This window comes from Acartia tonsa, chromosome 14 (assembly GCF_053477335.1).
Source record: "Acartia tonsa isolate MP-2025a chromosome 14, ASM5347733v1, whole genome shotgun sequence".
Classification (NCBI taxonomy): Eukaryota; Metazoa; Arthropoda; class Copepoda; order Calanoida; family Acartiidae; genus Acartia; species Acartia tonsa.
In genome coordinates this window covers 16,032,229-16,060,173 of record NC_137273.1, presented here as the reverse complement: position 1 = coordinate 16,060,173, position 27,945 = coordinate 16,032,229, and the positions used below count along the sequence as shown (strand labels likewise).

The 27,945-nt window shown below is 31.9% G+C and overlaps 1 protein-coding gene across 5 annotated transcripts; it reads right to left on the bottom strand.

Moving 5' to 3' along the window:
* Window positions 1-13: 13 nt before the first annotated feature.
* On the bottom strand, window positions 14-27,407 carry LOC145306143 (uncharacterized). Of its 5 annotated transcripts, none has more exons than XM_080148111.1 (21): window positions 26,819-27,407; window positions 24,628-24,697; window positions 24,116-24,184; window positions 23,592-23,699; window positions 23,111-23,239; window positions 22,447-22,545; window positions 21,761-21,859; window positions 20,935-21,036; window positions 17,349-17,477; window positions 16,969-17,067; window positions 16,708-16,827; window positions 4,382-4,480; window positions 3,755-3,856; window positions 3,503-3,616; window positions 2,120-2,218; window positions 1,884-1,970; window positions 1,578-1,679; window positions 1,350-1,448; window positions 976-1,047; window positions 462-510; window positions 14-115 (listed from the first exon to the last, which is right to left on the bottom strand). In XM_080148111.1, exons 1-20 carry the CDS (start codon window positions 26,834-26,836, stop codon window positions 482-484), a joined length of 1,845 nt encoding a protein of 614 aa, XP_080004237.1. In that variant the 5' UTR covers window positions 26,837-27,407; the 3' UTR covers window positions 14-115; window positions 462-481. The 5 variants fall into 5 exon arrangements, with proteins under 5 accessions (XP_080004237.1, XP_080004239.1, XP_080004238.1 ...); XM_080148113.1 differs by having other exon boundaries at window positions 16,708-16,743; XM_080148112.1 differs by having other exon boundaries at window positions 17,349-17,474.
* Between the last annotated feature and the right edge of the window lie 538 nt (window positions 27,408-27,945).

Here is a 27,945-nt window from a genome sequence, read left to right as displayed (position 1 = left end):
AAAAAAATCATGATAAATCATAATCATTTATTTACAAACAAAAAAAACACAGCAATTTAAAAATGAAAATAAAGTAGGTAGGTAGTAAAATCCAATCATCCAAAACAATTCTAAACTGAAAATATATACATATATAAGAGGTGGATTCTTATAGATATAATTGACATAAACTGAAGAAAGCAATATAGACGCAAACTATTCATTGCATAGATAGATAAAAACTAGGAGATAGGTAGTCATTAATCATGTGGCATAATTATTTAGAATTTTTATAATAAAATTTATAGACTTATTCTAGATATCATTGGATAGACTGGTAGAAAGAGAATTTGTAACCAGAGAAATAGATAGATAAATATATGGCTGTATACAATTGTTTAGATAGATGTATGGACAAAATCTGTATTTTTGGTAAATGTAAAAGAACTACTATATAATAATCATTAAATGAAAAATTTTACCTTCAAAAGCTTTTAAAACTTTACTCAATTTCAGATCCTTTCTTAGCTCCTAAAATATTAATAATTAAGATAGAAAGGAATGTCTGTTTGTCCTTCAAGATCCTGCCAACCATTGTAATGATTTAGTTCCCATTTACAGGAAAAGTTTTATATATCATTTATTCATTGTTGCTATTCTCTTAGAGGCAATTGTTGTTTTTCTTTTTTATATCTATTGTTTTTTAATTTAGGTTTACAAATGAAAACAATAATGTTTCTTTCTTTCTAGGGACAATATTTCTTGCAAAGGTAGTAGTACCCACCCTCAATTCAGTTCCAACCTTTCAATAACCTATCAGAAGCTAAATTGTAAAGTAAAATTCAGCAGACACACAGACAGACTCACAGACATACTGTTACTTCTATGTATGAATTAATACAATAAACATAAAGTATTTAAGAGACATATTTCTAAAAATGTGCAAGCATGGAGAGACCCAAAAATAAAAGCGAAGGAAATTTAGTAAAGGTTTACCATTTGCTCTCAGTACTTCTGCTACAGTGCTACTGCTGCTTTCTCTCATAGGCATATCTAGTACTGTCCTACCTAGAAACATTAATGTTCAGATTCATAATAACTTTGAATTTAAGAAAACAATTTTGAATACATAACAAATAAAGATAAAGATCTAATGGATTTAAATTTGTACGTTATTGTTTTGAGTAGAGTTATAGGAATTAAGCTGTTCAGAAAAAAATGTGTCATTTAACATAGAATGAATAACAAAAGGTTATAAGTAATTCAATGCATTTCATAATGATAACTTCCATTACAATAAAATTTTATTAATTATATATATATGGAAGACAAAATGGAAGATATTGTGACAATAATAGAATGTAACTCACCAATTTCATCCCTAGTGTTGACATCAGCTCCGTGTTCTAAAAGAATCCTAACTACATCTATGAAGCCATTCTGTGCTGCCAACATAAGACTGGTCTCTCCTATAAATATATAGAGATATTGGATTTATAATATACATATAATTTGTTGCTTAGATTATATTTACAAATGCAGATAAATGTATGGATATATATTATGTATATATGTGACAATAATAATATGTAACTAACCATTTACATAACTTTTGGAATTTACATCAGCTCCATGTTCTAAAAGAATCTTCACTGTTTCTGCGTAACCATTGGCTGCTGCCTGCATAAGACTGGTACTTCCTTGATTAAGATATATTGAATATATGATATAAATTTTGTTGTTTACAGTATATTTATACAAATAGATACAGATGAATGTATGGAGATACAAAATGAATGGATATATATTATTTATAGATTAGGTGACATTAATATTATGTAACTGATAGATGAATGGATATATATATATAAATAGATAATATGACAGAGATTTATGTAACTAACCAGAATTAACGTTGACATCAGCTCCATGTTCTAGAAGAATCTTCACTATTTCTGTGTATTGTGCCCCATACATAAGACTGGTCCATCCTAAATAAAGATATATAAAATTTATATTATGTATTTTGTTGCTTAGAGTATATTTATAGATATACAGATCTAAATGTAAAGAGATAGATAGATGAATATATATAAATATGTCATAGATAAATAATGTGACAATGATTTGTGTAACTAACCATTATTAGTTTCTGAGTTGACATCGGCCCCATGTTCTAAAAGAATCTTCACTGTTTCTGTGCTACCTTTCTTTGCTGCCATCATAAGACTGGTCTCTCCTAGATATATGAATATATTGAATTCTAAACATATTTTATTTTTAGTACCATTATAGGATTAAACATAAGACTGGTATCTCCTAAATCCTTATACTAAAGTAACAGGATGTTTGTGTGTTTTGTGAAATGACAAAAAAATTGAATTTTTAAAAAATATTCGGGAGACTTCAACTTAACATAAAGAGGTATCTTAAAATAAAGAATTATCAAAGAGACTTTAACAAACAAAAACATTTAAAGTGCCACTAGAGGCTTCTAGGGGCGTAGCCACTAGTAAAGATATATAGGATTTAAAATATATGTTATTGGTTAGACTACAGTAATAGGATCAAGGTGCACAGAGATATGATTTAAAGGGCAAATAAAGGTTGAATATGATATGGGGTCAAAATTTAGGAGCAATTCTATACTTAAAAAATATCTCTGCCAAATTTAAAAATTCTAAAAAATTCTTAAGTTGATATTGCAATATTATTGTCCAACTCAGGATATAATTGGTGAACTTTACAGCAAAATCAGCTTTTTTATCCTTTACAAGACTCTTTTATGACTATTTTTCTAAAGATGAATTGATAATTACATTGGCACGCATCTTAAATGATAATTTAAATGTTTATTTTTTGAAAATATATACTATTTTATTCAATTTTAAACTGCGTCAAAATATTTTGCATAAAAGTACATCAGGTGTATTGACTATGATAAATATTACGTTTTACCCTAGATAAATAAATATAAATATAGAATAATAAATTGATATATCTAACCTAGAACACATTGTTCAACACAAACACACACAAACATAAACTCATCGAATTTAAAACTTTCTCCAGAAACAATATTTCTGGGGAATATTGTTAAGGAAAAAAAATACAAGATCCATTGTTAATCGGTTTCCTCTTTATTACGACTATCATTGAATGATGCTTTTTAATTCAACCTTTCGACGAAACCTTGTGTGATGCTGGGGTGTTTGGAGTTCTTAGAAAACCACACTATTTAAATAAAATTATGTTCAGTTATCCAGGTTTAAAGCTATAAACAGACTTATACAAATGAATATGTCAATATCTTTAAGTTTTTTATAATCGATGGAATGACATGTTTTTTTTGAGCAAATATCATATTCAACCTTTATTTGCTCTTTAACATAAAACGAATAACAAAAGGTTATAATTAATCAACTAAGTTCATAATGATACTATTACAATAAAATTTGATTAATTGTAGGTATATAGATTGATGTATAGAAAACTATTGTGATAATAATAGTATGTAACTCACCATCTCCATCTTTAGTGTTGACATCAGCTCCATGTTCTAAAAGAATCCTAACTGTAGCTGTCTCATCACCAATACCATAGTAATAATTTATTGCCTGCATAAGACTGGTATATCCTAAATAAAGATATATTGAATTTATAATATATATTTTGTTACTTGGATTATATTTATACATACAGAGAAATGTATAGAGATACAAAATGAATGGATATATATTATGTACAGGTGTGAAAATAATAATATGTAACTAACCATATTCATCACTCCTGGAGTTGACATCCGCTCCATGTTCTAAAAGAATCTTTACCATATCTGTGTTACCATTTGATGCTGCCTTCATAAGACTGGTCTCTCCTAGATATATAAACATATTGGATTTATAATAAATATTTTGTTATCTGGGCTAAATTATAGATGCACACACAGATTAAACTAGATATATGTATATAAATTGAATTTAATATGATAATATCAGTGGCATGCTAACTGAAGGTGGCATTTGGGGCAGCTGCTATCAATTTAACAGCTAAAACAAAACTCTCTGCCCCCCTGTCCACTTTTCCCTCCCCCTCTACAACAACAGATTACTGCTATTAAATCAGTTTTACATACTTTTAGAACTACCAATTAGGAACAATCCAATTTTTAATTAGTTCATAAAAAGGCTAAACATACTTAGATTTAGCTCTTACTACTGAAAGACATCATATTCAACTTTGAATACATATTCCCTTGATGGTAAGGGCGAAGATGCTAGTTGTTAATAAAATGCCCCCTCTGCCAAAGAGTTAAGCGATGGGGCAAAATTTTCAATTGACCACTTTCCCCTAGACAAAAGGCTACAGAACAATAAATTGATGATGATTTTATGTTACTCACCTATACCATCTTTAGAGTTGACATCTGCTCCATGTTTCAAAAGAATCTTCAAAACATCTATGTCCCTATTCTGTGTTGCCTTCATAAGACTGGTCTCTCCTAGATATATGTAAATATATAAATGTTCTGTTTTTTTTTGAGTAGAGTCAAAGATCACATAACTTTAATAATGATATTAAAGAAAACCTTCGGGAAATTCAGAGTTCTAACTGCTGAAAGGCTCCAACAAGCTTACCCAATACCCCAAATTTAAACCTCCAGCTCTTGTTAATGTTACAAAAAAGATATAAGCGTCTTAAAATGATATTTTAAGGAGTTGAAAATCTTGAAAAATTTTCTATTCCTCATAGCATAAAATTCAACATTAAATTTCATCAGCTAGAAATGTGAAAAGTTGTGTATTTCCAGCCAATCAAAAAGGTGAATCAGCTTAACAACCAATCACAGCTGAGCATGTATTAGTTTCATTTGTTACCACTATGATTTTACGCATACAAACACTAATTAAACAGAATTTTTTTCAGAGATTTTTACTATAAAATGTGATGTTTTTATTGCAAAAATGTAATCAGTTACCTGCAACTTAAGTTTCTGACAAAGATACAATTATAATTTTGTGTCTAGGCAATGCAATAAAAAAATTGTAATTTCTATTATGAGCAATGAAAATCTTTGAAAATTTTCATTGTACATAAAATGTCATTTCAAAATTAATGCCTAGAACTTTTTTGTTATTGAAGTTGAAGGCTTCAAATTTTGGATATTGGGTCTACTGGCAGTCTTTCAGCAATTAAAGCATTGTATTTCTTTCAGGTTTTCTTTAAGTATAGAGATTTGTTGTAAAAAAAATCATATACTGCAGTAAATAACATCTTACTAACCTGATGAATCCTTTGCATTGACATCTGCACCATATTGTAGAAGTAGGTTCATCAAATCTGTATTATTTTTTTCAGTTGCACAAATAAGACTTGTTTTGTTCACTCTTTCCTGATTCCTTTCCCAATAACCTAAAAAAATATACCTATGAACACATTATCATTTCAAATAAAATTTTGAATAGAAAGAAAGAAATTGAATAAAATCCACAATGGTTTGTTTCCTGATATTAGTTAAAATAATATCCAAATTAGAGCTATAAGTGTTAGGTTGATGGTTCTACTTCTAATGAAGTAATTAGGTTACTAAAAATATTCCTGCTTTGTAATTATGTTGACACAATACAATCTGTCCCAATTTTGTATTACTTTTGCGGAACATTTTTCCATTTACGTCATATTTTTCTTTCCCAAAAAAGGGAAGGGGGAATGAAAAAAAAGGGAAGGGGGGAAGAAAAAAGAGATGGGAGAAAAGGGGGTTTTCCCCATCTCTTTTGAATAGATTTTCTAACCCACTTCCCTTTTTCGGGAAAGAAAAATATGACGTAACTGGAAAAATGTTCCGCAAAAGTAATACAAAATCGGGACAGATTGTATTGCGTCAATTATGTTTTGTGTAAATAAAAAAATATTTGTTAATTAAAAATTATCTTACAACTATGCGTCTATGCATATTCAATTATTAATTTACAATACATTAACCCTTAACGGTTGGGGGGGGGGGGGGGGGGCTCCGTTTTTTTCTATCTTATTTTCTGTGTGTAAAAGATAAAGAGCTTAAACTGTGTGACTTTTTAAGTATGGGTATCACACATAACTGAAAGTTGGAATTTTTTGAATATCTCCATCCTGGCGGGAACAGGATGCCAGCAAACCTGGCAAGGTCATCCAGGTAAAGAGCCAAAATTTTTTTTTTGACTAAAACAAACCATTTTATCATACCAAAATACTAAAATATCCTCTAGTAGTACATCCTTATATGAAATACAGGTGTTAAAGTCACTTTCAGGTTCTAGGTATGATCCTGAAGGTCCTGATCCTCCAGGTCTCCAGAAATCGTTAAAAGGCTCCTGTGGCCGCAATTTTTGACTTAGAGACTTCAAATTTTAAACTTAAGCTTTTCTTACATGTCTACATAATGTATTAAAATTTCATAAAGATCCGCCGCCGTTTTCCCGCCGACTGCGCCGGCTGGCAGCTGCCAAGTACAGCTGCAGCCGCTGAAATTTATGTTTTAATATTTCTTATGTAAAATTTACATAAAGATAAACATTTTCTGGAAAAAAAATTGTTCTTCTAGCTTCAAAAATAAGAAAATTACAGCTGTTTTTTTTTTAAGTGAAAAAAGACCTAAAAACAAAGGTTGTTAAATAAAAGGGTGAAGGAAGCAAAAATTGACTAAGACTTATAAAAGGTCGGAAATTCATTATCAAACAGGGGATTTGCACAAACTAGCTCTAATAGGAACTGAGATAATAGGGTGGGGGGGGGGGGCGTTGAACGACCCCCCCCCCCAACCGATTAAGGTGCGGCAAGGGGCCCGACTGTAAAGGGTTAATACACACATTTTTGTTTGAAATATGACAAAAATATTTTTTAAAGCTTTTTTATTCTGTTAATATAGTGATCACTGAGCAAAATTTATAATTTCTACCTCCAGGGAATCTACCACTCAAACTCCTCTCTTCATTATTAGCTCCAGCATCCAGTAACTCTTTAATAACTTCAGTTGATCCATTTCCATTACAAGCAGCTTTGATTATTTCTAAACACATATATATTTAAAGTGCCATATCCAATTTCGTACACTTTTCCATAAGAAACTTTGATTATGGGAAAAAAATCTCAAATCTAATATTTTTGCTTTTTTGCACATATTTTGTATTTGTTAGGAAATGTTCATATTTTATCAAGAATATTCAAGTAAACAGTACCAGACTATTTTACTTCTTCAGTATTTTAATTTTAGCACCATTTCTAATGGTTTAAGTAATTTAAATCTTCCTAAATTTTATTAATGAAGAACTTTGCTTTTAACTCTTAATGTTTGATAGGGGGGAATGGCACTTAAGGCCCTGACCCATCTGTTTTTTTTATCTCATGTTCTGTGTGTAAAAGATTAAGAGCTATAACTTGGTGACTTTAAATATTGATATGACACATAAATGAGAGTTGAAATCTTTTAATATCTCTATACTGGCAGGTACATTATGCCAGCAAACCTGACAGGGTCATCCAGGTAAAGAACAAAAAAACTAAAACAAAGTATTTTATGTTACCAAAATATTGATACTGCCTATATTAGTATATACTTATATGAAATATAAGTGTTCAAGTCAATTTTAAGTTCTAGGTATAATCCATCAGGTCTTCAGCATTCTTTAAATGGCTTTGGTGAATGCTGAGTAAGGTTCAGTAAAGAGGCATGACTGTTAAGTCTGCCTTGATATCTCTTTTAATTGCCAGGATATGAGAACAGTGATCTATTGGGTTCAATAAATATGACAGATTACACAGAATAACATCTCATCACTTCATGGGGCAAAGAGAGAAATATATTGAAATAAATATATACTTGAGAATAACAAAAATGTGAATATATCTCACCAGGTTCTCTTGTCTTTCTATCCATGTAATCTAATCTTGCAGTTTCTTCGTTTTCATCTCTTTCATGATATTCTAATTCTAAACAAATGACAATTAGATTTGTACTTTTAGAATATTAAAGATTATTAAATGGCACTTTACTTAGATTTAATGTGAACTACAAAATAAGATAGAGCCTTCATGGACAACAAAAAAAGTTAATTAATTCGGTTGTGGTACAGGGTGTTTCAAGAGAAATTTTATATTTAAAACTTAATCATGCATAAAAAGAAAAACAATTATATGAAATGCTTTGTATATTCCAAAAATACAAATAATTAAATGTTTAAAAATAACATTTCTCTTGAAACACCCTGTAGTCTCAAAACAGGTAGATCAAAACATTCCCTCCTTTTTAGTAATGATAAGCTTTTGGGAGTGCTTCCCACAACATGGTATAGTATCTTGCAGAGTTAGGACATGTTCATCTAAATCTAATTAAAACAAATCTTACCATCATAATAAGATTGATAAAACAATCTATTGCAGGATAAGCTGCCTCCAACATACAACATCAAACAAACCTAAATTCAGTAAAACCTCAATTAATTAAAGTCACGTAATCACTTGTGTAAAGGGTTCAAGGAAGACAGCATCCATAAGTAGCGAAGCACAAAAAAATCATTTGAAGCTTGACTGACAGACAGATGGACAAAACTATGTACAGATTAGATTTGTATATGTCATAGGAATCTTCACACAAAACCTCATCTTAAATAGTAGCCAAGAAAATCACATTTCCCCATAGCTTTGTGGACTGATGGATAGACAAAGTGAATTATATAGTAGCTTTGTTGCTACGGACAGTTTAAATATTTTGAAATTTGGAAAAAGTTATTTTATCTAGTACTAAGATGAAAAAATAAAGTCTCTAAAAACGAACATATTTTTAAAAACAAAAAAACAATATTACTGTAAATTTGACCTTTAAAGGGCGAATATAGGTTGAATATGACATTAGCTCAAAAAAAAATATGCCATTCCATAGATTATAAATAACTTAAAGATATTGACATATTCAATTGTATAAGTCTTAAAACCTGAATATCTGAACATATTTTTTTTTGCAAATTGTGTGATTCCCTAAGAACTCCAAACATCCAAACATTACACAAGGCTTCGTCGGAAGGTTGAATTAAAAAGCTTTCGTTAAATGATAGTCATAATAAAGTGGAAACCAGTTAGCAATGTATTTTTTGTATCTTGTATTTTTTATTTTATGTAAGTATGAAAATTATATGGTAATTGCTATAATAAATTTCAAGGGGACAAAAATAATAGGTGAACATTGTTTCTTTTTTCTTATATTTTCTGGAGAAAATTTTGTGTAAGTTCATTTGTGTGTGTGTTGAAAAATGTATACATAGGGTATATATATCATCAAGAATTAATCAAAGATCTTTGTGCAGAAAATGAATTTTAAAACATATTATTTATCCTTGTCAATACTTCTGACGCACTCTTACGCAAAATAATTTTATGCTATTTAAAAATTGAATAAAATAGTATATAATTTAAAAAATAAACATTTAAATTATCATTTAAGATGCCAATGTAATAATCAATTAAACTTAAGCAAAATAGTCAAAAAAGGTCTTATGAAGGATAAAAAAGCTGATTTTGTTGGCAATGTCACCAGTTATATGTTGAGTTGAACACTAAAATTGCAATATCTACTTAACCCTTAACAGTCGGGCCCCTAGCCGCACCTTAATCGGTCGGGGGGGGGGGGGGGGGGGGGCGTTCAACGCCCCCCCTAATTATCTCAGTTCCTATTAGAGCTAGAGGGCTAAATTTTTTTGTGCAAGTCCCTTGTTTGATAATGAATTTCCGACCTTTTATAAGTCTAAGTCAATTTTCGCTTCCTTCACCCTTTTATTTAACAACCTTTGTTTTTAGGTCTTTTTTTACTTAAAAATTTCAAACGGCTATAATTTTCTTATTTTTGAAGCAAGAAGAAAAATTTTTTTCCAGAAAATGTTTAACTTTATGTAAATTTTACATTTGAAATATCAAAATATAAATTTCAGCGGCCGCAGCTGTACTTTGCAGCTGCCAGCCGCCGCAGTCGGCGGTCGGCGGGAAAACGGCGGCGTATCTTCATGAAATTTTAATACGTTATGTAGACATGTCAGAGAAGCTTAAGTTTAAAATTTGAAGTCTCTAAGTCAAAAATTGCGGCCACAGGAGACTTTTAAAGATTTCTGGAGACCTGGAGGATCAGGACCTGCAGGATCATACCTGGAACCTGAAAGTGACTTGAACACCTGTATTTCATATAAGGATGTACTACTAGAGGATTTTTTAGTATTTTGGTATGATAAAATGCTTTGTTTTAGTCAAAAAAAATATTTTTGCTCTTTACCTGGATGACCTTGCCAGGTTTGCTGGCATCCTGTGCCCGCCAGGATGGAGATATTCAAAAAATTCCAACTCTCAGTTATGTGTCATACCCATACTTAAAAAGTCAAGCAGTTTGGGCTCTTTATCTTTCACACACAGAAAATGAGATAGAAAAAACCGGATGGGGGGGCGTTCAACGCCCCCCCCCCCCCGACCGTTAAGGGTTAAGGATTTTTTTGAATTTTTAAATTTGGCATAGATATTCTAAAAGTATATAATTGCACCTTAATTTTCAGGCCATATTATGTTCAACCTATATTCGCCCTTTAATAGTTATTTATAAAACAATGTCTAATTTTCTGTGTGATTTTATTAATTAAACGCAGCTTCCATTGAAACTTGTTTCAGACAAAGTCTCAGACTGCGGTTTTCAAGAGCTTTTTTTTAACAGCTCTATACCAGCCAATATTTGTATGTAGTCTATTATTAGATAAAATATTGATTTGCACCGCCAACCGCCGTTTTACCGCGGTAACCACCGAAAACCGCCGTTTTTCGGCAATAGTCAGAAAAAGTAATTTTCTGTTAAGAAAAATAAAAGTTCGTCCTAAAATTTGGTTAACCTAGCTTTAAAATTGGCTCAACAGCTGTTTTAATATTATGCGGCTGGCAGCTAAAAAGTTGGCTAACAAGCGGTCTGACCGCTGTGAATAGAAAAAGTAATTTTATCTAAAGAAACACAAGAACCACCAGAAAGGAATTTGACGTCTCTATCTGTAACAGGAGCCGAAATAGAATGGGAGGGAGGGGGGGGGGGCTCTTAGACCCCCCCCACCCCCATTCTCTTCGATCTTTTAAGGGAATTGGGGTCTGATCTGTAAGGGTTAATTGTGCTCTTTAATGATGGAAAAGCTTGAGCATTCTATCTATAATAGGAGCTGAGTTAATCCAAGTACCCTATAGCGTTATCTAATGACGAACTGACTGACAGACATAGTGAATTATAGAGTAGCCTCGCTACTTAAAAGGACTTGAAAACCTCCCTCAGATTTTTACAACACTATAGAGAAACAACTAGAATACTCACAAATCTAAGTGTTGTCATAATCACAGATGCAAACGAACTAACTTTAAATCTTAGTACTTTCTCCTTGTCCTGTTTTTTTTTGTAATTCACCAAATAAAATTATTATGTAATTCACAGATTTTAAAGTATTTAAGAATAAATTATTAATACGTTTTTAAATTTTAAATTGATAATATTTCATACTAGTCTAACCAACTCACTTGTTCGTTGGTCTGTAATGCTCTTAAGAACCTTTAATTTTTTGTGGGGAAGTCTAAATTTAATATGTCTAGCATCTTTATAAGTATCCCCTTCCCTCACTGACTGCCTCACTTCTACCAACAGAAAAGTTGTATATCGCTATTAGAGTGCTCTGTTAGTATATGCCTTTAGAGTTTATTTTTGTATATGTGAGAGATGAACAGTGCTCCAATTTTACTTTTATCCTTATACTAAAGTAACAGGATGTCTGTGTGTTTGTGTGTCTGTACCAAAGGATCTCGCTAACCGCTGAACCGATCAGGTTCTCCTTAACAAGGTAGCTTCTCATAGGTCCTGGGAAGGTTTATAACTATTTTCTTGGGGGATGGGACACCCCCAACCCCCCCAAAAAATGAAAAATCTCCCCCCCCTTCGAAATTTTTTTTTAACTAAAATTAGAAATGAGGGGAGGGGGGGCACCCCCCCCCAAAAAAAAAAATTCGCGCCCCCCCCTAAAATTTTTTTTTACTTCTTTTAAAATCTAAAATAAGCTTTTGGGTTATTAAATTTGACTCTGTCCTCCTCAAGTGCCCCTAGAGGCCTCTAGGGGCGTAGCCGCTAGTCCTTATAATAAAGTAACAGAATGATTGTTTGTCTGTGTATCTGTGTGTACCTTAACAGGGTAGCTTCTCATAGGTCCCGGGAAGGTTTATAACTATTTTCTTGGGGGGAAATGGGGTATTCCTGTCCAGTTTTTTGTTTAGGAATGAATATTTCTTACCCGAGGGAATAAATGATGGACCGATAGGTCATCGTTTATTCACGAGGGTAAGAAATATTCATTCCTAAACAAAAAACTGGACAGGAATATCATTCTCATTTAAACAAAAAACTCATTTTTTTATGCTAAAATGTGGTTTAATTTTGGTTTTTAATTTTCATTTATTTCCCAGCTATGATCATTTATATCCCTGATATCAAGTTTCTTTTAATAATTAATAAAAATTCTAAAATCTTCCAAAAAAAATTAAAAATCTTCTAAAAATGACTACCTCCGGGAAATAAATGAATATTTACATCCACTATTTAAGGGGTTGTTTATATGGGAATGAAAAGTCCCCCCCCCCAAAAAAAATTAAATTTTTTTAGCTAATATTAAAAATGAGGGGGGGAGCCCGGCATCCCCCCCCCCCCCCAAAAAATTTCGCCCCCACCAAATTTTTTTATTTTTTTTGAAATAAGAAATTGGGTTATTAAATTCGACTCTCTCCTCCTCAAGTGCCCCTATATAGCAATGGGAATCTACTTTTTAAATACATTCTCCTTACTTTACTAAGTCTTGCTTACTGAGGATATTATCATTGTTTGCAACTAACTCCTTCCATCATAGATATAAAATATATGTTAAATTTATAATTTTATAATTTTCTTAATGGCCCTTTGTGTTGTGAAACTACTCTATGATTTAAAATGTCTGCGTGGCTGTCCGTCTGTGTGTGAAATAGTATGGTGAAACATGAATTTGTTAGCTTTTCAAATAAGAAAAGTTTTGTGAAAAATACTTATACCAATTTGACTTACATTGCTTGGTAAAAATTTGTTTTGCTCCTCTGCTTTGCTAGATAGACAACTGTTTTTTTTTCTCAGGACTTTCCAAATCAATAAACATCTACTCTATATATCTACTTAGCTTCATATTTTCTAAATGGTTGTCATTATGTTAAAAAGGGTTAAATGTTTACAATTTTAGTTTTTATATTAGAACACACTAAGGAAGTGCTGCTGCAATCAAATTCTTTGAAACAAAGTTTTCTTAAATTTACTATATTATGTTTTTTTTTAAATCAAGATTAATTACTTCAATCTAGATAAAATATCAACATGAAATGAAAAACTCAATTCATCCATAAACAAATAGTCTTTTTGTTTTGGTCAATGAGAGTTTAATTAGTATTGTTGAACTACTATGAGTTTTAAACATTTAATGCTTGGAAAACTCGAGTTCAACTATAGACATTTTTCTATAATACAAAGTAGAATGATGTCTGTCCGTCTGTCTATCTTTCTGTCCATCTGTCCCTTAATATCTCAGTAACCACTAAATTGATTGGATTCTACACTTCAGAGAATATAACTACTGGTCCTTTGGTGTTTTTAGGCTATTTTCTTGGGGGATGGGACAAAATGTGTCGCAAATATGGGTATTGTATTAAATAAAATCATGATCAATTGTAATAATTTATTTACAAACAAAAAAACACAGTTATTTAAAAATAAAATATTGTAGGTAGGTAATAAAATCCAATCATCCAAAGCAATTCTAAACTGAAAATACAAAGTTAATTACTATATCAGTTAAAGATTTATAAACAGATATAATTGACATAATTAGATGAAAGAAATAGAGACAAATTTATTTATAGCATAGAGAGATAAGAATAGGTAATCATTAATCATCTGACATAATCATTGAGGATTATGAATTAATATGATAAACTTTATGATAAACTTTAGAGATTTACTCTCGATTTTGTTGGATAGAAAGTGAATATATAACCAGAGATGTAATGAAATAAATAGATAAATATATGGCTGTATACAATTATTTCGATAGATAGAATGGGCAAAATCTGTATTTTTGGTAAATGTAACAGAACTACCTATTTATATAATACTTATTCTAAATTGATGAGTGATTTTATATAGAAATGGATTAATACAAGTTATCTTGACAACAATGCAAGCTTAAGTCTATTAATCACTTAGTATGCTTTCATAACAGTGTGCATTTTAACCTTCTTTTTGCATGATTAAACAATAGTTATTTCTTGCATTGTATTATAAACATCTTTCAGTGGATATGTACAATTATATGATTAAAACTATTTTAAGCCCTGAGATGCTGAGGGCTCAGGCTAAAAATACTTGAATTAGTCTTATTATTATACATTTTTATATTTGCAGAAAACTGGATATAATATGATGCTAGATCATTTTTTGTATGAATGAGAACCAGTTCTAATCCTCTTGTTATTTATGTTTCAAATGAATACAAGAATAGTTATAACTTTCATCGTATTATAAACTGCTTTTCGAGTATATAGAATGTACATTTATAAGATTAAAACCAGTTTTTTAGCCCGTGCCTTCAGCACCTCGTACATTTTTATATTCGTAGAAAGCTAGATATGATACAATGCTAGACATAGTTTTTTTTTTGTATGGATGAGAACTGGTTCCTATCCACTGGATTCAAATGAATAAGAGAAAATATTTTACCTCCAACAGCTTTTAAAACTTTAATCAACTTCAGATCCTCTCTTAGCTCCTAAAATATTAATTGAAATTAGAATTTGTGTTTATATCAGATAGAAAGGGATATCTGTCTGTCCTTCAAGATCCTGTCAACCATTGTAATGATTCAGTTCCGAGTTACAGCAAAAGTTTTATACATTGCTGCTATGCTCCTAGAGGCACTTGTTGTTTGGTGGAGGGGGGGGGGGAGTGAGTTGATCATAGGTTTTCAATTTAGATTTAAAAAGAAAAATGTTAAAAAAATTCAGCAGACTAACAAAAACCCTGTTACTTTTATGTATGGATTTATACAATAGTCATGAAATCTAAAAAAAGTGCAAGCACGGAGAGCCCCAAAATTAAAAGCTTGGATAAAGTGAAGGAAATTAAGTAAAGGCTTACCATTTTCTCTCAGTACTTCTGCTACACTACTTCCGCTGTTATCTCTTATAGGCATATTCTTTGCTAAATCTAGTGCTGTCATACCTAGATACATTAATGTTAGAATTAATAATAACTTTGATTTTAACAAAAAAAAAATTAAAAATTTATGTGATTCCCCTTTCTGATTATGAAATTCCTGGAAAAAGACACAGAAGAACATAATATTTCTTAATAGTCCTAGATAGTGTAATATTATTAGGTGCACTTCATTTACATCTCTTATGTACTGATGATAAGACACTTAATGTCTTTTATCTATACAATTGGCTTTTTAAAATTTATTGATTTATTGTTCTTCTTTAATTTAATACTAGCGGCTACGCCCCTAGAGGCCTCTAGTGGCACTTTGAATGTTTTTTTTTATTTAAAATATCTAGTTACGGAAATAATTGGTTTATGTTTCGTTGGAGTCTCTTTTTCGAGAGGGGTAATTTTTTTCTAGGGGCGATTTCTCCTGATAGGGTGGTGGTACCCTCCCCCAAAATAGTTATAAACCTTCCCGGGACTTATGAGAAGCTACCCTGTTAAGGAGAACCCGATCGGTTCAGCAGTTAGCGAGATCCTTCGGTACACACAGACACACAGACAGACAAACATCCTGTTACTTTAGTATAAGGATTAATATAGAACATTATTTGTTGGTCTGTTTATATCTTCTAATAACATTACTCCATAACATTTTATTATAGATGTATTAGTATGTAACTTACCCTCCTGATTCTTAGTGTTGATATCAGCTCCATGTTCTAAAAGAATCTTCACTGTTTCTGTGTTACCATATGCTGCTGCCTTCATAAGACTGGTCCTTCCTAAATAACTAGACATATTGGATTTATAATATACATTTTGTTGTTTAGAGTATATTTATACATAGATACAGATGAATGTATAGACATTTATAGATAGAGCATAGGCGTCCAAGGGGGGGGTAATGGGGCAATTACCCCCCCCAAACGATTTTGGGGGTGCCGTGATCACCCCCAAATTTTTTTTCATTTTACTCCCCCCATTTAAAATTTACCCCTACCCTGGGGGTGCCGTAGGCACCCCCAACCATTTAGGAGGGGGTATTTACCCTCCCCAAACAATTTTGGGGGGTAAATACCCCCCCCCCAAAATAAAAAATCTCTAATAAAAAAAATTTTTAATACTATATATTTAATAAAATTTAAATTACCCCCCCAAAAATTTTAACCTGGGGGTAAATTTTTGGGGGGTAAACTAAATTTACCCCTGCCAACAGGTTTCAGGAGGGGTAATTAACCCCCCCAAGCAAATTTTACCCCCGAGGTAAAATTTTTTGGAGGGGGTAAAAAAAATTTGCGGCGCGTTTCGCGCGCCATTTTACCCTCAACAAAAACGATTTACCCCCCCTCAAAATAAAAAGCTTGGACGCCCCTGAGATAGAGGATATATATATTATGTATAGTTAATGTGACAATTATGTAACTTACCTTCTTGATCCATAGTGTTGACATCAGCTCCATGTTCTAAAAGAATCCTAACTGTAGCTGTCTTGTTATCAAAATTATAATATAAATAACTCTTTGCTGCCTGCATAAGACTGGTACTTCCTTAATTAAAGTATATTACATTTATATTATGTATTTTGTTGCTTATAATATATTTATAGATACACAGATATAAATGTATAGAGATAGATAGATGGATTGAATATATAAATAGATAATGTGATAATGATTTATGTAACTAACCATAATTATCTTCCAAGTTGACATCAGCTCCATTTTCTAAAAGAATCTTCACTGTTTCTGTGTTACCATTTTGTGCTGCCTTCATAAGACTGCTCTGTCCTAGATAGCATAAGGGTAAGCATAACATTTTTCTACTACTAACACAAGCCGCGGAATTTAAATTTTAGAGACATGCACATTTTTTGCACAACCTTCGAATTCATAAATCTTCAAAAATAAGGTCTTTGTTAAAACTTAATCTGAGTATAAATAAACACAGCCAATATCTTAATAAACTGTGTTTCATAATGATAACTTCAGTTGCAATAGAATTTTATTGATTATAGATATTTAGATGGACGAAGAGAAAAATATTTTGACAATAATAGTATATAACTCACCCTCTTCATCCTTAGAGTTGACATCAGCTCCATTTTCTAAAAGAATCTTCACTGTTTCTGTGTTACCATACTTTGCTGCCTGCATAAGACTGGTCACTCCTCCATTTAGGAATCCAGTCATTGCATCTACTAAAGTGGTTTTGTTTCTTTAGAAAGGTTGCATTGACATGTTGTTAATTTTCAATACGTCTTTTTTGTGATGTATTTAAAGAAAATGACTTATTAATATGGCCTTAATTGTTATTTTTTGCCATTATTTTTCTTTAAAAAAGAAATTACAAATTATTGCCTGATTAAATATAAAAATTAAGGTTGTTTCAATACGTCATATTCTATTTTTCCCACATATTAATATATGTTATAGAATTACATATTAATGTCACAGTAAATAAAATAAATAATGTGGAATCAAAACATCCTTTATTTGTAATAAGTCATCTTTATTAATTAAATAATTTAAATGACATATTGATAAATAAGGACGCATTAAAATGATCTTATATAAATTTAAAAAGGAAATGGATCAAATAGTTACTGATTTTGACACCAGATGGTAGTTGAAATCACTAATTGTTTAGTTTTGTTTTCTCAATGTTTTGACCTTATTTTTAGTTTGACAATTATTATTTTCTAATGAAATGAAGGATTTTAGTACTACAGACACCACTATGAATTTATATTTTAGTTCCTTTATGCATGTCAGGGATAAGGGATAGGAAACCTGGCCATAAATTATGTCTGGGCCTGGTTTTGAAAGGGATAATGCAACTTTTACCATTTGCCTAATTTAATGACCTTACTGGCGGACGGCTTATATTGCCTACCGCTCTAAACCAATAGTGTTCTGTGATTTAGGCTTGTTTTGTATCAACCAATCACCAATTGGCGGAAATTTTAGAAGCAGACAATTCTAAAAAAAATAATGATTTGTCTGCTACGAAAAAATAAATATAAATGGTGTTAGATCACATTAGTTTAATTATTGAATCTGCTTAGAGTTAAACATTGAAAAAGGGCCATATAGAAAAAACAAAAATAACTTGATTATTTTTTTGGAAAGAAGGTAGCTATGAATTTTCATTTGGTAGTTTATAAATTAGATGTTGTATTTTGAATTTTAAAAATTTAATACGGAATTGATACAACACCTTAACCCTAATTTTTGTACAATACAACACAGTACAGATTAGGGTTGGGCCGGATATTTTTTTGGCCGGATACCGGATATCCGGCTGATTTCAAATGCCGGTTATCTGGTAACCGGCCGGATATCCGGCAAACGCCAGACATCCGGCAAATATCCAGTTATCCGGCCAAATTACCGGATATCCGGCCGGATAACCGGCCAAATTACTACATATTAAAGTATCAAAAAAGGATATAGTCCCTTTTGTGGCAAAGCACCTTAAGGGGCGATTCGTTGTATTTTTAAAATTGCTTTTAATAGGTTATTTTAGGTTAGGTTAGGTTATATTTGGTTAGGTGATTGCCCCGCAGGGTTAGGCAATTTAACCCGCAAGGTTAGAGTCCCCCGCAAGGGGCTAGAAATAGGAGGAAAGCTACTTTGAAAATACGAATAATCGCTCCTTAAGGGTAGTTGCCACAAAGAGGACTATACCTGCAAAAAAAATTTCTTCATAAACTAGTGTTTTATATTATACTAGCAACTGCGTCCCTAGTATCTAGGGATATTAGAAGGGACATAAAGTGCAGAAAAATAATTTTAAACCTTACAACGACTTTTTTTATAAAAATGAAACAGCCTAAAACCGCCCTGGGACCTATAAGAAGCTTCACTCTAAAGGAGAACATATCAGTTCAGCGGTTAGCGAGATCCTTCGCTACAGACAAAAAAAGCTTACTAATTTGTATAATAGGATAAAATTAAGATTAAAACTTAAAAATTAAGTAAGTATTGAATGATCGTTCTCCTTAGCAAATAAATCTAATGAACTATTACTTCTCTCAATCTGTAATATCAACCCCTAACGGTTGGAGGATGGGCGGGAATGTGGCATTGAATGCCTGCCCCCCCCCCCTCTGTTTTTTTCTATCCCATTTTCTGTGTATAAAAGGTAGAGGGCTTTAACTAAGTGACTTTCGAAATATGGGTATGACACATAACTGAGAGTTGAAATTTTTTTAATACCTCCTTCCTGGCGGGCATGGGATGCCAGCAAATCTGGTAAGGTCATTCAGGTAAAAAGTAAAAATATTTTTTTACTTAAACAAAGCATTTCATGTTATCTAATACTAAAAAATTCCTATAGTCGTACATCCTCATATGTAATATAGGTGTTCAAGTTGATTTCAGGTTCCAGGTATAATCCTGCAAGTCCTGAACCTCCAGGTCTCCAGAAATCTTTAAACGGTTCCTGTGACCGCAAATTTTTACATGAAGATTTCAAATTTTAAACTTTTTTATATATCTTTATGACATATTACAATTTCATAAAATCCGTTGCCGTTTACCTGCAAACCGTCGGTTTGCAGCTGGCAGCTGCCAAGTACTGCTGCCACCGCCAAAATTTATGTTTTGAGATTTCTAATATAAAATTTATATAAATATAAACATATTCAGAAAAAATTTTTCTTCTATCTTCAATAATAAGAAAATTACAGCCATTTAAGATAAAAAAAACAGAGATTTTTGTTGTAAAATATAAAAGATTATATTGCCGGATATCCAGCCACACTGGATATCCGGCCCAACCCTAGTACAGATATATCATTACATTATAGTATCCAAAGAACTTGATAGAATGTTACCCAAGTGCATATTTATTTATTTATTTTGAATTTTAATTAGCAATGAAATTTTCAAATAAAATTTTTACTCATTAATAAAAATGCAAATAATACAAACTAAAATCTGTCTGAGGGAAACCCAACGATAGCTTTCTGACAGTTTAAATTACCAAAGTAAAAGATAAAAAAATTTTGGGAGAGAAAAAAACTTTATTTTAACAAAAGCCATTAATATAATATATTATTAATTATTTTACTTTAAACTAGCTACCTGAATTTGATTCTATACTTTATCTACACACACACACACAGCTTTTTCATTAGCGTTTAGGATGAACCACTGCGCCATCCCAAAACTGGTTTATTAGGCCTAGGCTTGAAATAGGCCTGAAATAATATTTTCCTACGTTTCCCATCCCTTATCCCTGATGCATGTATATTATGAAAACTAATTTTTTTGGTGAGACCTTCTAGAAAGAATAGAACCATATATATAGGTCATGAAACTATTCAGTAAGCAATGAAATAATAGAAACATATTATATGTTTGATTCAAAATTGTTAGATTAATTTTAACCCTAAATTATTTCTACTATTTTGTTTGTAAGTAAATAATACATTACCAAATTTGGTAGCCATATTGTTTTTTTTTTGACGTTTTATATAAATTCGACGTCTTATAATATTGGTTACATAACAGTTTTAGGAATTAAGATACACAGAGATGTGATTTAATGTTTCATAATGATACTATTCTGTTACAATAAAATTTGATTAATTATAGGTATATAGAATGATGGATAGAAAACTATTGTGACAATAATAGTATGTAACTCACCATATTGATCACTTCTGGAGTTGACATCAGCTCCATGTTCTAAAAGAATCTTCAGCATGTCTGTGTTATCCTTAGATGCAGCCTTCATAAGAATGTTCATTCCTAGATATATAGACATATTGGATTTATTATATATATATATTTTGTTATTTAGTTTAGGCTTTATTTATAGATACACACAGAGATAAATATGTATAAAGATAGATATATGGATGGAATATAATATGATGATCAGTGGCGTGCTAACTGAAGGTGGCATTTGGGGCAGCTGCCTTCCATTTAACAGCTTAAACAAAACCAACTTTTTTAGTACTTATGATAGAAATTTCAATATAAAATTATATCAGCTATAAGCAAAATGTAAAGCTTATTTTAGGCATAAAGTTGGAATGCAAGTAACTATTTGCATTTTGACAATAAAAACATCTTTTTTAAAATCGAAATATCTCAAAAATATTTGGTTTAACATGCCCATGTTGAGTTTTAAATATCTCCCCCCCCCCCCACAATAAAATAAAGGTATATTTTCTTGTTATCACTAATTAAAAACAAGGTTTTTTAGGTATATCTACCCTACTGTTGGGATTGGGGTTGTGTTACAATTTTGTAACACCACATGACAAAAAGTTCTAACTAATGTGCATGCCAAAAATCAAGCAACCCCCCCCCCCTTGAAACCCTCTTATTTAAAATTTGTATATTTAATAAAATGCCCAATCCCAAAAAAGATTAAAGGGGGTGGGCCAAAATTTTCATCACACCCCCCCCCCTCATAGACAAAGGTCTTCATACTCCACTAAATTGATGATGATATTATTTTACTCACCCATCCCATCTTTAGAGTTGACATCAGCTCCATGCTTTAAAAGAATCTTTAAAACCTCTATGTCCTCATTCTGTGTTGCCTTCATAAGACTGGTCTCTCCTGGATATATGTAGATATATGAATGTTCCATTTTTGAGTTAATCACTGATCACTTAACTATAATAATGATATTAAAGGAAGCCTGCAGGAAATACACCGCTCTACTTCTGAAAGACTGCCACAAGTTTACCCAATACCCCAAATTTGAAGCCTCCAGCTTTAGAAAATTCAGCAGTCAGAAATGTGACTTTGAAAAGTGGTGTATTTTTATTGTTAAAATTTAATCAGTCATGTTGAGTTTTAAATATCTCCCCCCCCCCCCCACAATAAAATAAAGGTATATTTTCTTGTTATCACTAATTAAAAACAAGGTTTTTTAGGTATATCTACCCTACTGTTGGGATTGGGGTTGTGTTACAATTTTGTAACACCACATGACAAAAAGTTCTAACTAATGTGCATGCCAAAAATCAAGCAACCCCCCCCCCCCCTTGAAACCCTCTTATTTAAAATTTGTATATTTAATAAAATGCCCAATCCCAAAAAAGATTAAAGGGGGTGGGCCAAAATTTTCATCACACCCCCCCCTCCTCATAGACAAAGGTCTTCATACTCCACTAAATTGATGATGATATTATTTTACTCACCCATCCCATCTTTAGAGTTGACATCAGCTCCATGCTTTAAAAGAATCTTTAAAACCTCTATGTCCTCATTCTGTGTTGCCTTCATAAGACTGGTCTCTCCTGGATATATGTAGATATATGAATGTTCCATTTTTGAGTTAATCACTGATCACTTAACTATAATAATGATATTAAAGGAAGCCTGCAGGAAATACACCGCTCTACTTCTGAAAGACTGCCACAAGTTTACCCAATACCCCAAATTTGAAGCCTCCAGCTTTAGAAAATTCAGCAGTCAGAAATGTGACTTTGAAAAGTGGTGTATTTTTATTGTTAAAATTTAATCAGTTTTCCATTCAAACATTGTGCCCAGTGTAAGACTATAATTTTGCTTCTAGCTAGTGTAGTATGATATTGAAATTTCTGATATGAGGGTTGGAAAAACTCCTATAAATGTCAATTATAAAAATTATTGAAAAAATCTATTTTGTTCTTTACAGCCCAGGATTAAATGTAACTTAAAAGGCAGTTTGGGTTAAACGAACACAACTAATACTCAAATAAAAATTGTGCCAGTCTTTTATCAGAGCTTGATGGACAGCCAAAACCCATTCTGTATTTTAAGTGTAGAGATTTATTGGAAAAAATACTAATCATGTACTGCAGTAAATAATATCTTACTAACCTGATGAATCCTTTGCATTGACATCTGCACCATATTGTAGAAGTAGGTTGATTAATTCTAGATTTTTATTTTCAGTTGCACAAATAAGACTTGTTTTGTTTACTGTTTCATAATCAATTGACCTATAACCTAAAAAAATATACCTATGAACATAAAAAATTTTGAATAAAAAGAAAGAAATTGAATCAAAGCAACAATGGCTTGTTTATTAACATAAGTTAAAATAAAGCCAAAAATTAGAACTAAAAGTGTTATTGACTGAAGTAAATAGGTTACTTAAAATATATCTGCTTTGTAATTATGTTGTGTGTTAATAGAAAAATATTTGCTATTAAAAAAATATTTTACAACTATTAGACTATGCATAATCAAGTATAATACAGTAATACATGCAATTTTGTTTAAAATATGACAAAAATATTTATAGATTTTTATTATTCTGTCAATATAGTTATTACAGAACAAAATCTTAAATTTCTACCATGAAAGCTACCACTCAAACTTCTCTCTTCAGTATTAGCTCCAGCATCCAGTAACTCTATAATAACTTCAGTTGATCCATTTCCATTACAAGCAGCTTTGATTATTTCTAAACACACACACATATATATATATACATATATATGGATCCATTAAACCTGGCGGCTACAGGTGGTGCCATCCAAAACCTAGGTAAATCTAGGTATATTTTTAAATGTGCCTATAGAATATATTGCATTATTTATTTTATTAAAGCATTTTATGTTACCAAAATACTAATATGTCCCATAGTAGTACATTCTAATATATTCAAGATTTTAGGGTCCAGGTATAATAGTGTAGGCCCTGATCTTATGGCTTTAGTAAATACTGTTGATATATCTTTAAGTTTCCAAGGTATAGACTTTGGGCTTCAATAAAAATGAGGGGGAGAGGCCCGGGGTGGGACATCTTATCACTCCTTGGGGTAAAGAGAGAAATATATTGAATATACTTTAGAATAACAAAAATGTGAATATATCTCACCAGGTTCTCTTGACTTTCTATCCTCGTAATCTAATCTTGCAGTCTCTTCTGTTTTATTATATTCTAATTCTAAACAAATTACAATTAGATTTGTCTTTTTAGAATATGATATCTTATTAACTGGAAATTTCACTTAAATTTATTTAAACTACAATTCAAACTGCATGGACAACAAACATATTTTCAATAAGTTATTTTAATTGATTGTGGGATTGGTGGCTCAGACAGTCTAGGAAAACTGAACATTTCCTCTTATTTAGTAATGATAAGCTTTTGGTTTTCCTAAATTTCTTTCTCCTTGATGTCAGCCTTTAAAAATTAATTACTGTGTGCCTCCTTAAACTTTAAAATAACAATGAGGGAGTGTCTAGGGATCAAAGAAACCTTCCCCCTTATTATCAAAATGAATTGTAAATAAGGGCTTAACTAGGAACTTTCAGGGAAACTACTAGTCTATAGTAGCTTGCAGATATAGGGCATGTTCTTCTAAATCGGATTGAAACAAATCTTACCTGAATGATAAGCTGGATAGAACAAACTATTGCAGGATAAGCTGCCTCCAACATACAGCATCAAACAAACCTAAATTTAGTAAAACATGTAGCCAAAGGATAATTAACAATCGTAATTAAGAGGCCTCTAGGGGTACTTGAGAAGGGGGAAGGGTTGAATTCAACAACCCAATTTTTTATTTTTGTTGTAAAAAGAAAAAGTAAAAATTATGTTTTGGGAGGGGATAATTATCTGCTAGGGGCGATTTCTCTTGGAAGAGTGGTAGTGCCCTTCCCTAAAATAGTTATAAACATTAACAGGACTAATGAGTAGCAGCTACATTATAAAGGAGAACCATATAAATTCATCCAATTTAGGTACAGACACACACACACAAAGACACATGCACAGAGAACTTGTAACATTATTAAAAGAAATAGCGGCTAGGCCTCAAGAGGCCTCTAGAGGCACTTGAGGATGGTTGAGTTGAATTCATTAACCCAATCCATCCATTTAGAATTGAAAGAAAAAAAATTAGGTAGCTCCCCTCCCCCCCTTTTTAATCTTAGCTTTAAAAAAAAAAAAAAATTTGAAAGGGGTTGAGCATTTTTTCTTGTGGCGATTTCTCTTGGAAAGGTGGTGGTACCCTCCCCCAATACATTTATAAACCTTTCCAGCATCTATGAGAAGCTACCCTATAAAGGAGAACCATATAGGTTCAGCGGTTAGCATGATCCTAAATTAAAAAATCTAAAAAATCATCCATCTATCTATAATTTTTTTTTTTTTTTTAAGAATGATGATTTAATAGGTATTGGATACCTAAGGGGTGTATCCAACCCCCAAGAATCAAATACCCCCATTATTGTCTGTATTATACACTCCTGAAGCTCATCTCCCATCTTTATTTTTGTTTTAATTCACTGACATGTGATCAAATAATCACCAAGAAAAATGATTAAAAAATGATCTAAAAACATCCCAAGACCTGAATCCAAATGTAACATAACTTAAACCAGCCTTGAACCTATGTAAAAAATCTAAAAATCTAAAATCTTAAATGAAAAACTCAATCTTAATTAAAAATTGAGACAAAAAACTGTATTCTATGTCTTATGATTGGATAAGTGGGGTTATAAAAAGAAATCAAGGTTGACACAGCAATTTAATGATTACATTCTTATGTTGATACAATAACAACACAATAGTATTTCATTGTATCAAAGACAATTTTGTATAAATGGGGTAATAAGATAGAATTAAATCAAGATTAATTTGCTCAAAGAGCGGAAGTTCCAGGTTAAAAAAAACCAATAATTGAGTTTATTATACATGCAGACGAACATTTCGAATTACAGAGTAGGTTACAAAATATAAATCATAGGCACTGCATTACTATGATAAAATCCTTTTTAACTTAACGTTTTGTCTGAAGATAAATATCTCGGAAATTTCTTGTCTGAATTGGCTGCAATTTTTAAGACGATTTTTAAAATTAAATTTCTAGTTGTCCTGCTTTTTTTTTTGTAAATCACCAAATAAAAATATTATGTGATTCACAGATTTCAAAGTAAGAAAAAAATATTTATAGTTTTTTCCAACTTGCGACCGTAGTTTAATTTGTAGCATATCTGCTCGTCATCCTTAATTTGTTAAGACAAAATTGGATTTCTCATACTTAATTATAGGAATATTGAATTGAAGTTTCATATGTCTATCTTGAATAGAAGCCGAGAAAATCACATTATTCCTTATAAGGTTTCAAAAAGACACATGGATATACAGACAGACATTGTGAATTGCTTTGCTACTAAAAATATATCCTTATAATAAAAAAGATCTCAGCCTGTAGTCCTTAACTGCTGAACCAATACGGTTCTCCTTTACAGTTTACAGCTTAATATAGGTCATTGGAAGGTTTGCAACTATTTTGGAGGAAGGTACCACAGCCCTCCCGAGAGAAATCGCCCCTGGATAAAATTACCCACACACACTTAAAAAAAAACATAAATTAAATGTTGTCTCAAGGGGCATAGCCGCTAGTATAAAGTAAAATTGTTTTATTTGAAGTATTTAATATCTCGGAAATTGTCTGAATTGGTTGCAATTTTAAAGACGTTTTTTAAATGACTTGGGTTGGTTTTAGGCTATTTTTCCTCACCCCCGACGCTCTTCACTAAAGGCTATGGGCAAAACAACTTGAATACTCACAAAGCTAGGTGTTGTCATGATCACAGTAGTAAACGAACTGACATTGAATCTTAGCCTTTTTTCTTTATACTGTGTTTTTGTATTTCACAAAGATAAATGAAAATGTTATTCACAGATTTGAGACAGCGCAAATGGCACCAAAAAAATGACGTCTTACAATAAAGTTATCCAATGAGAGACCAGTATACATTGAAATTGACTAATGGTAAACTATATACTCGCCTCTCATTGGTTTTGTTTGAAGAAAAACATCTCGTCAATTTCCAGTCTAAATTGGTTGTAATTTTAAAGACGTTTTTTAAATGTCTTGGGTTGGTTTTAGGCTATTTTTCTTGACCTTCTTACGCCCTTCACTACAGGCTAGGGGCGAAACAACTTGAATACTCACAAAGCTAGGTGTTGTCATGATCACAGTAGTAAACGAACTGACATTGAATCTTAGCACTTTCTCTTTTTACTGTTTTTTTTGTAATTTACAAAGATAAATAAAAATTTATTCACAGATTTGAGACAGCGCAAATGGCACCAAAAAAATGACGTCTTACAATAAAGTTATCCAATGAGAGGCCAGTATACATTGGGCGTTATCCTCTTAGAATTTTTTTTTCAATTTTTGCAATTTTGTACCCCTTCCCCCCCCCCCCCCCCCCCCCGACTACCGACGAACAACTATTTTAGGTTAGGTTAGGTTTTAGGCTAGGGAGCCGAGCGCTGCGGCTAGGCAGGCAAGGGGGCCGAGCGCTGCGGCTAGGCAGGCAAGGGGGCCGAGCGCTGCGGCTAGGCAGGCAAGGGGGCCGAGCGCTGCGGCTAGGCAGGCTAGGGAGCCGAGCGCTGCGGCCAGAGTCCATAGTTCGCTGTCGGGGGGGGGGGGGGGGGGGGTACTCCAATTTTCAATATTGAAAAAAAAAAAAATTCTAAGAGGATAATACCTACAATGATAAAATACATACTCGCCTCTCATTGGTTATTTCATTGTATGACGTCTTTTTTTGTGCAATTTTGAGCTGTCTTACAGATTCCAGAATTTAAGAATTTAAGAAAATATGATAAATAGGGGTTTCCGTCTTGCTGCACCAAAAATAACTTCCTGGTATGACGTATTACAAGACGCCACAAATCGCCCCCCC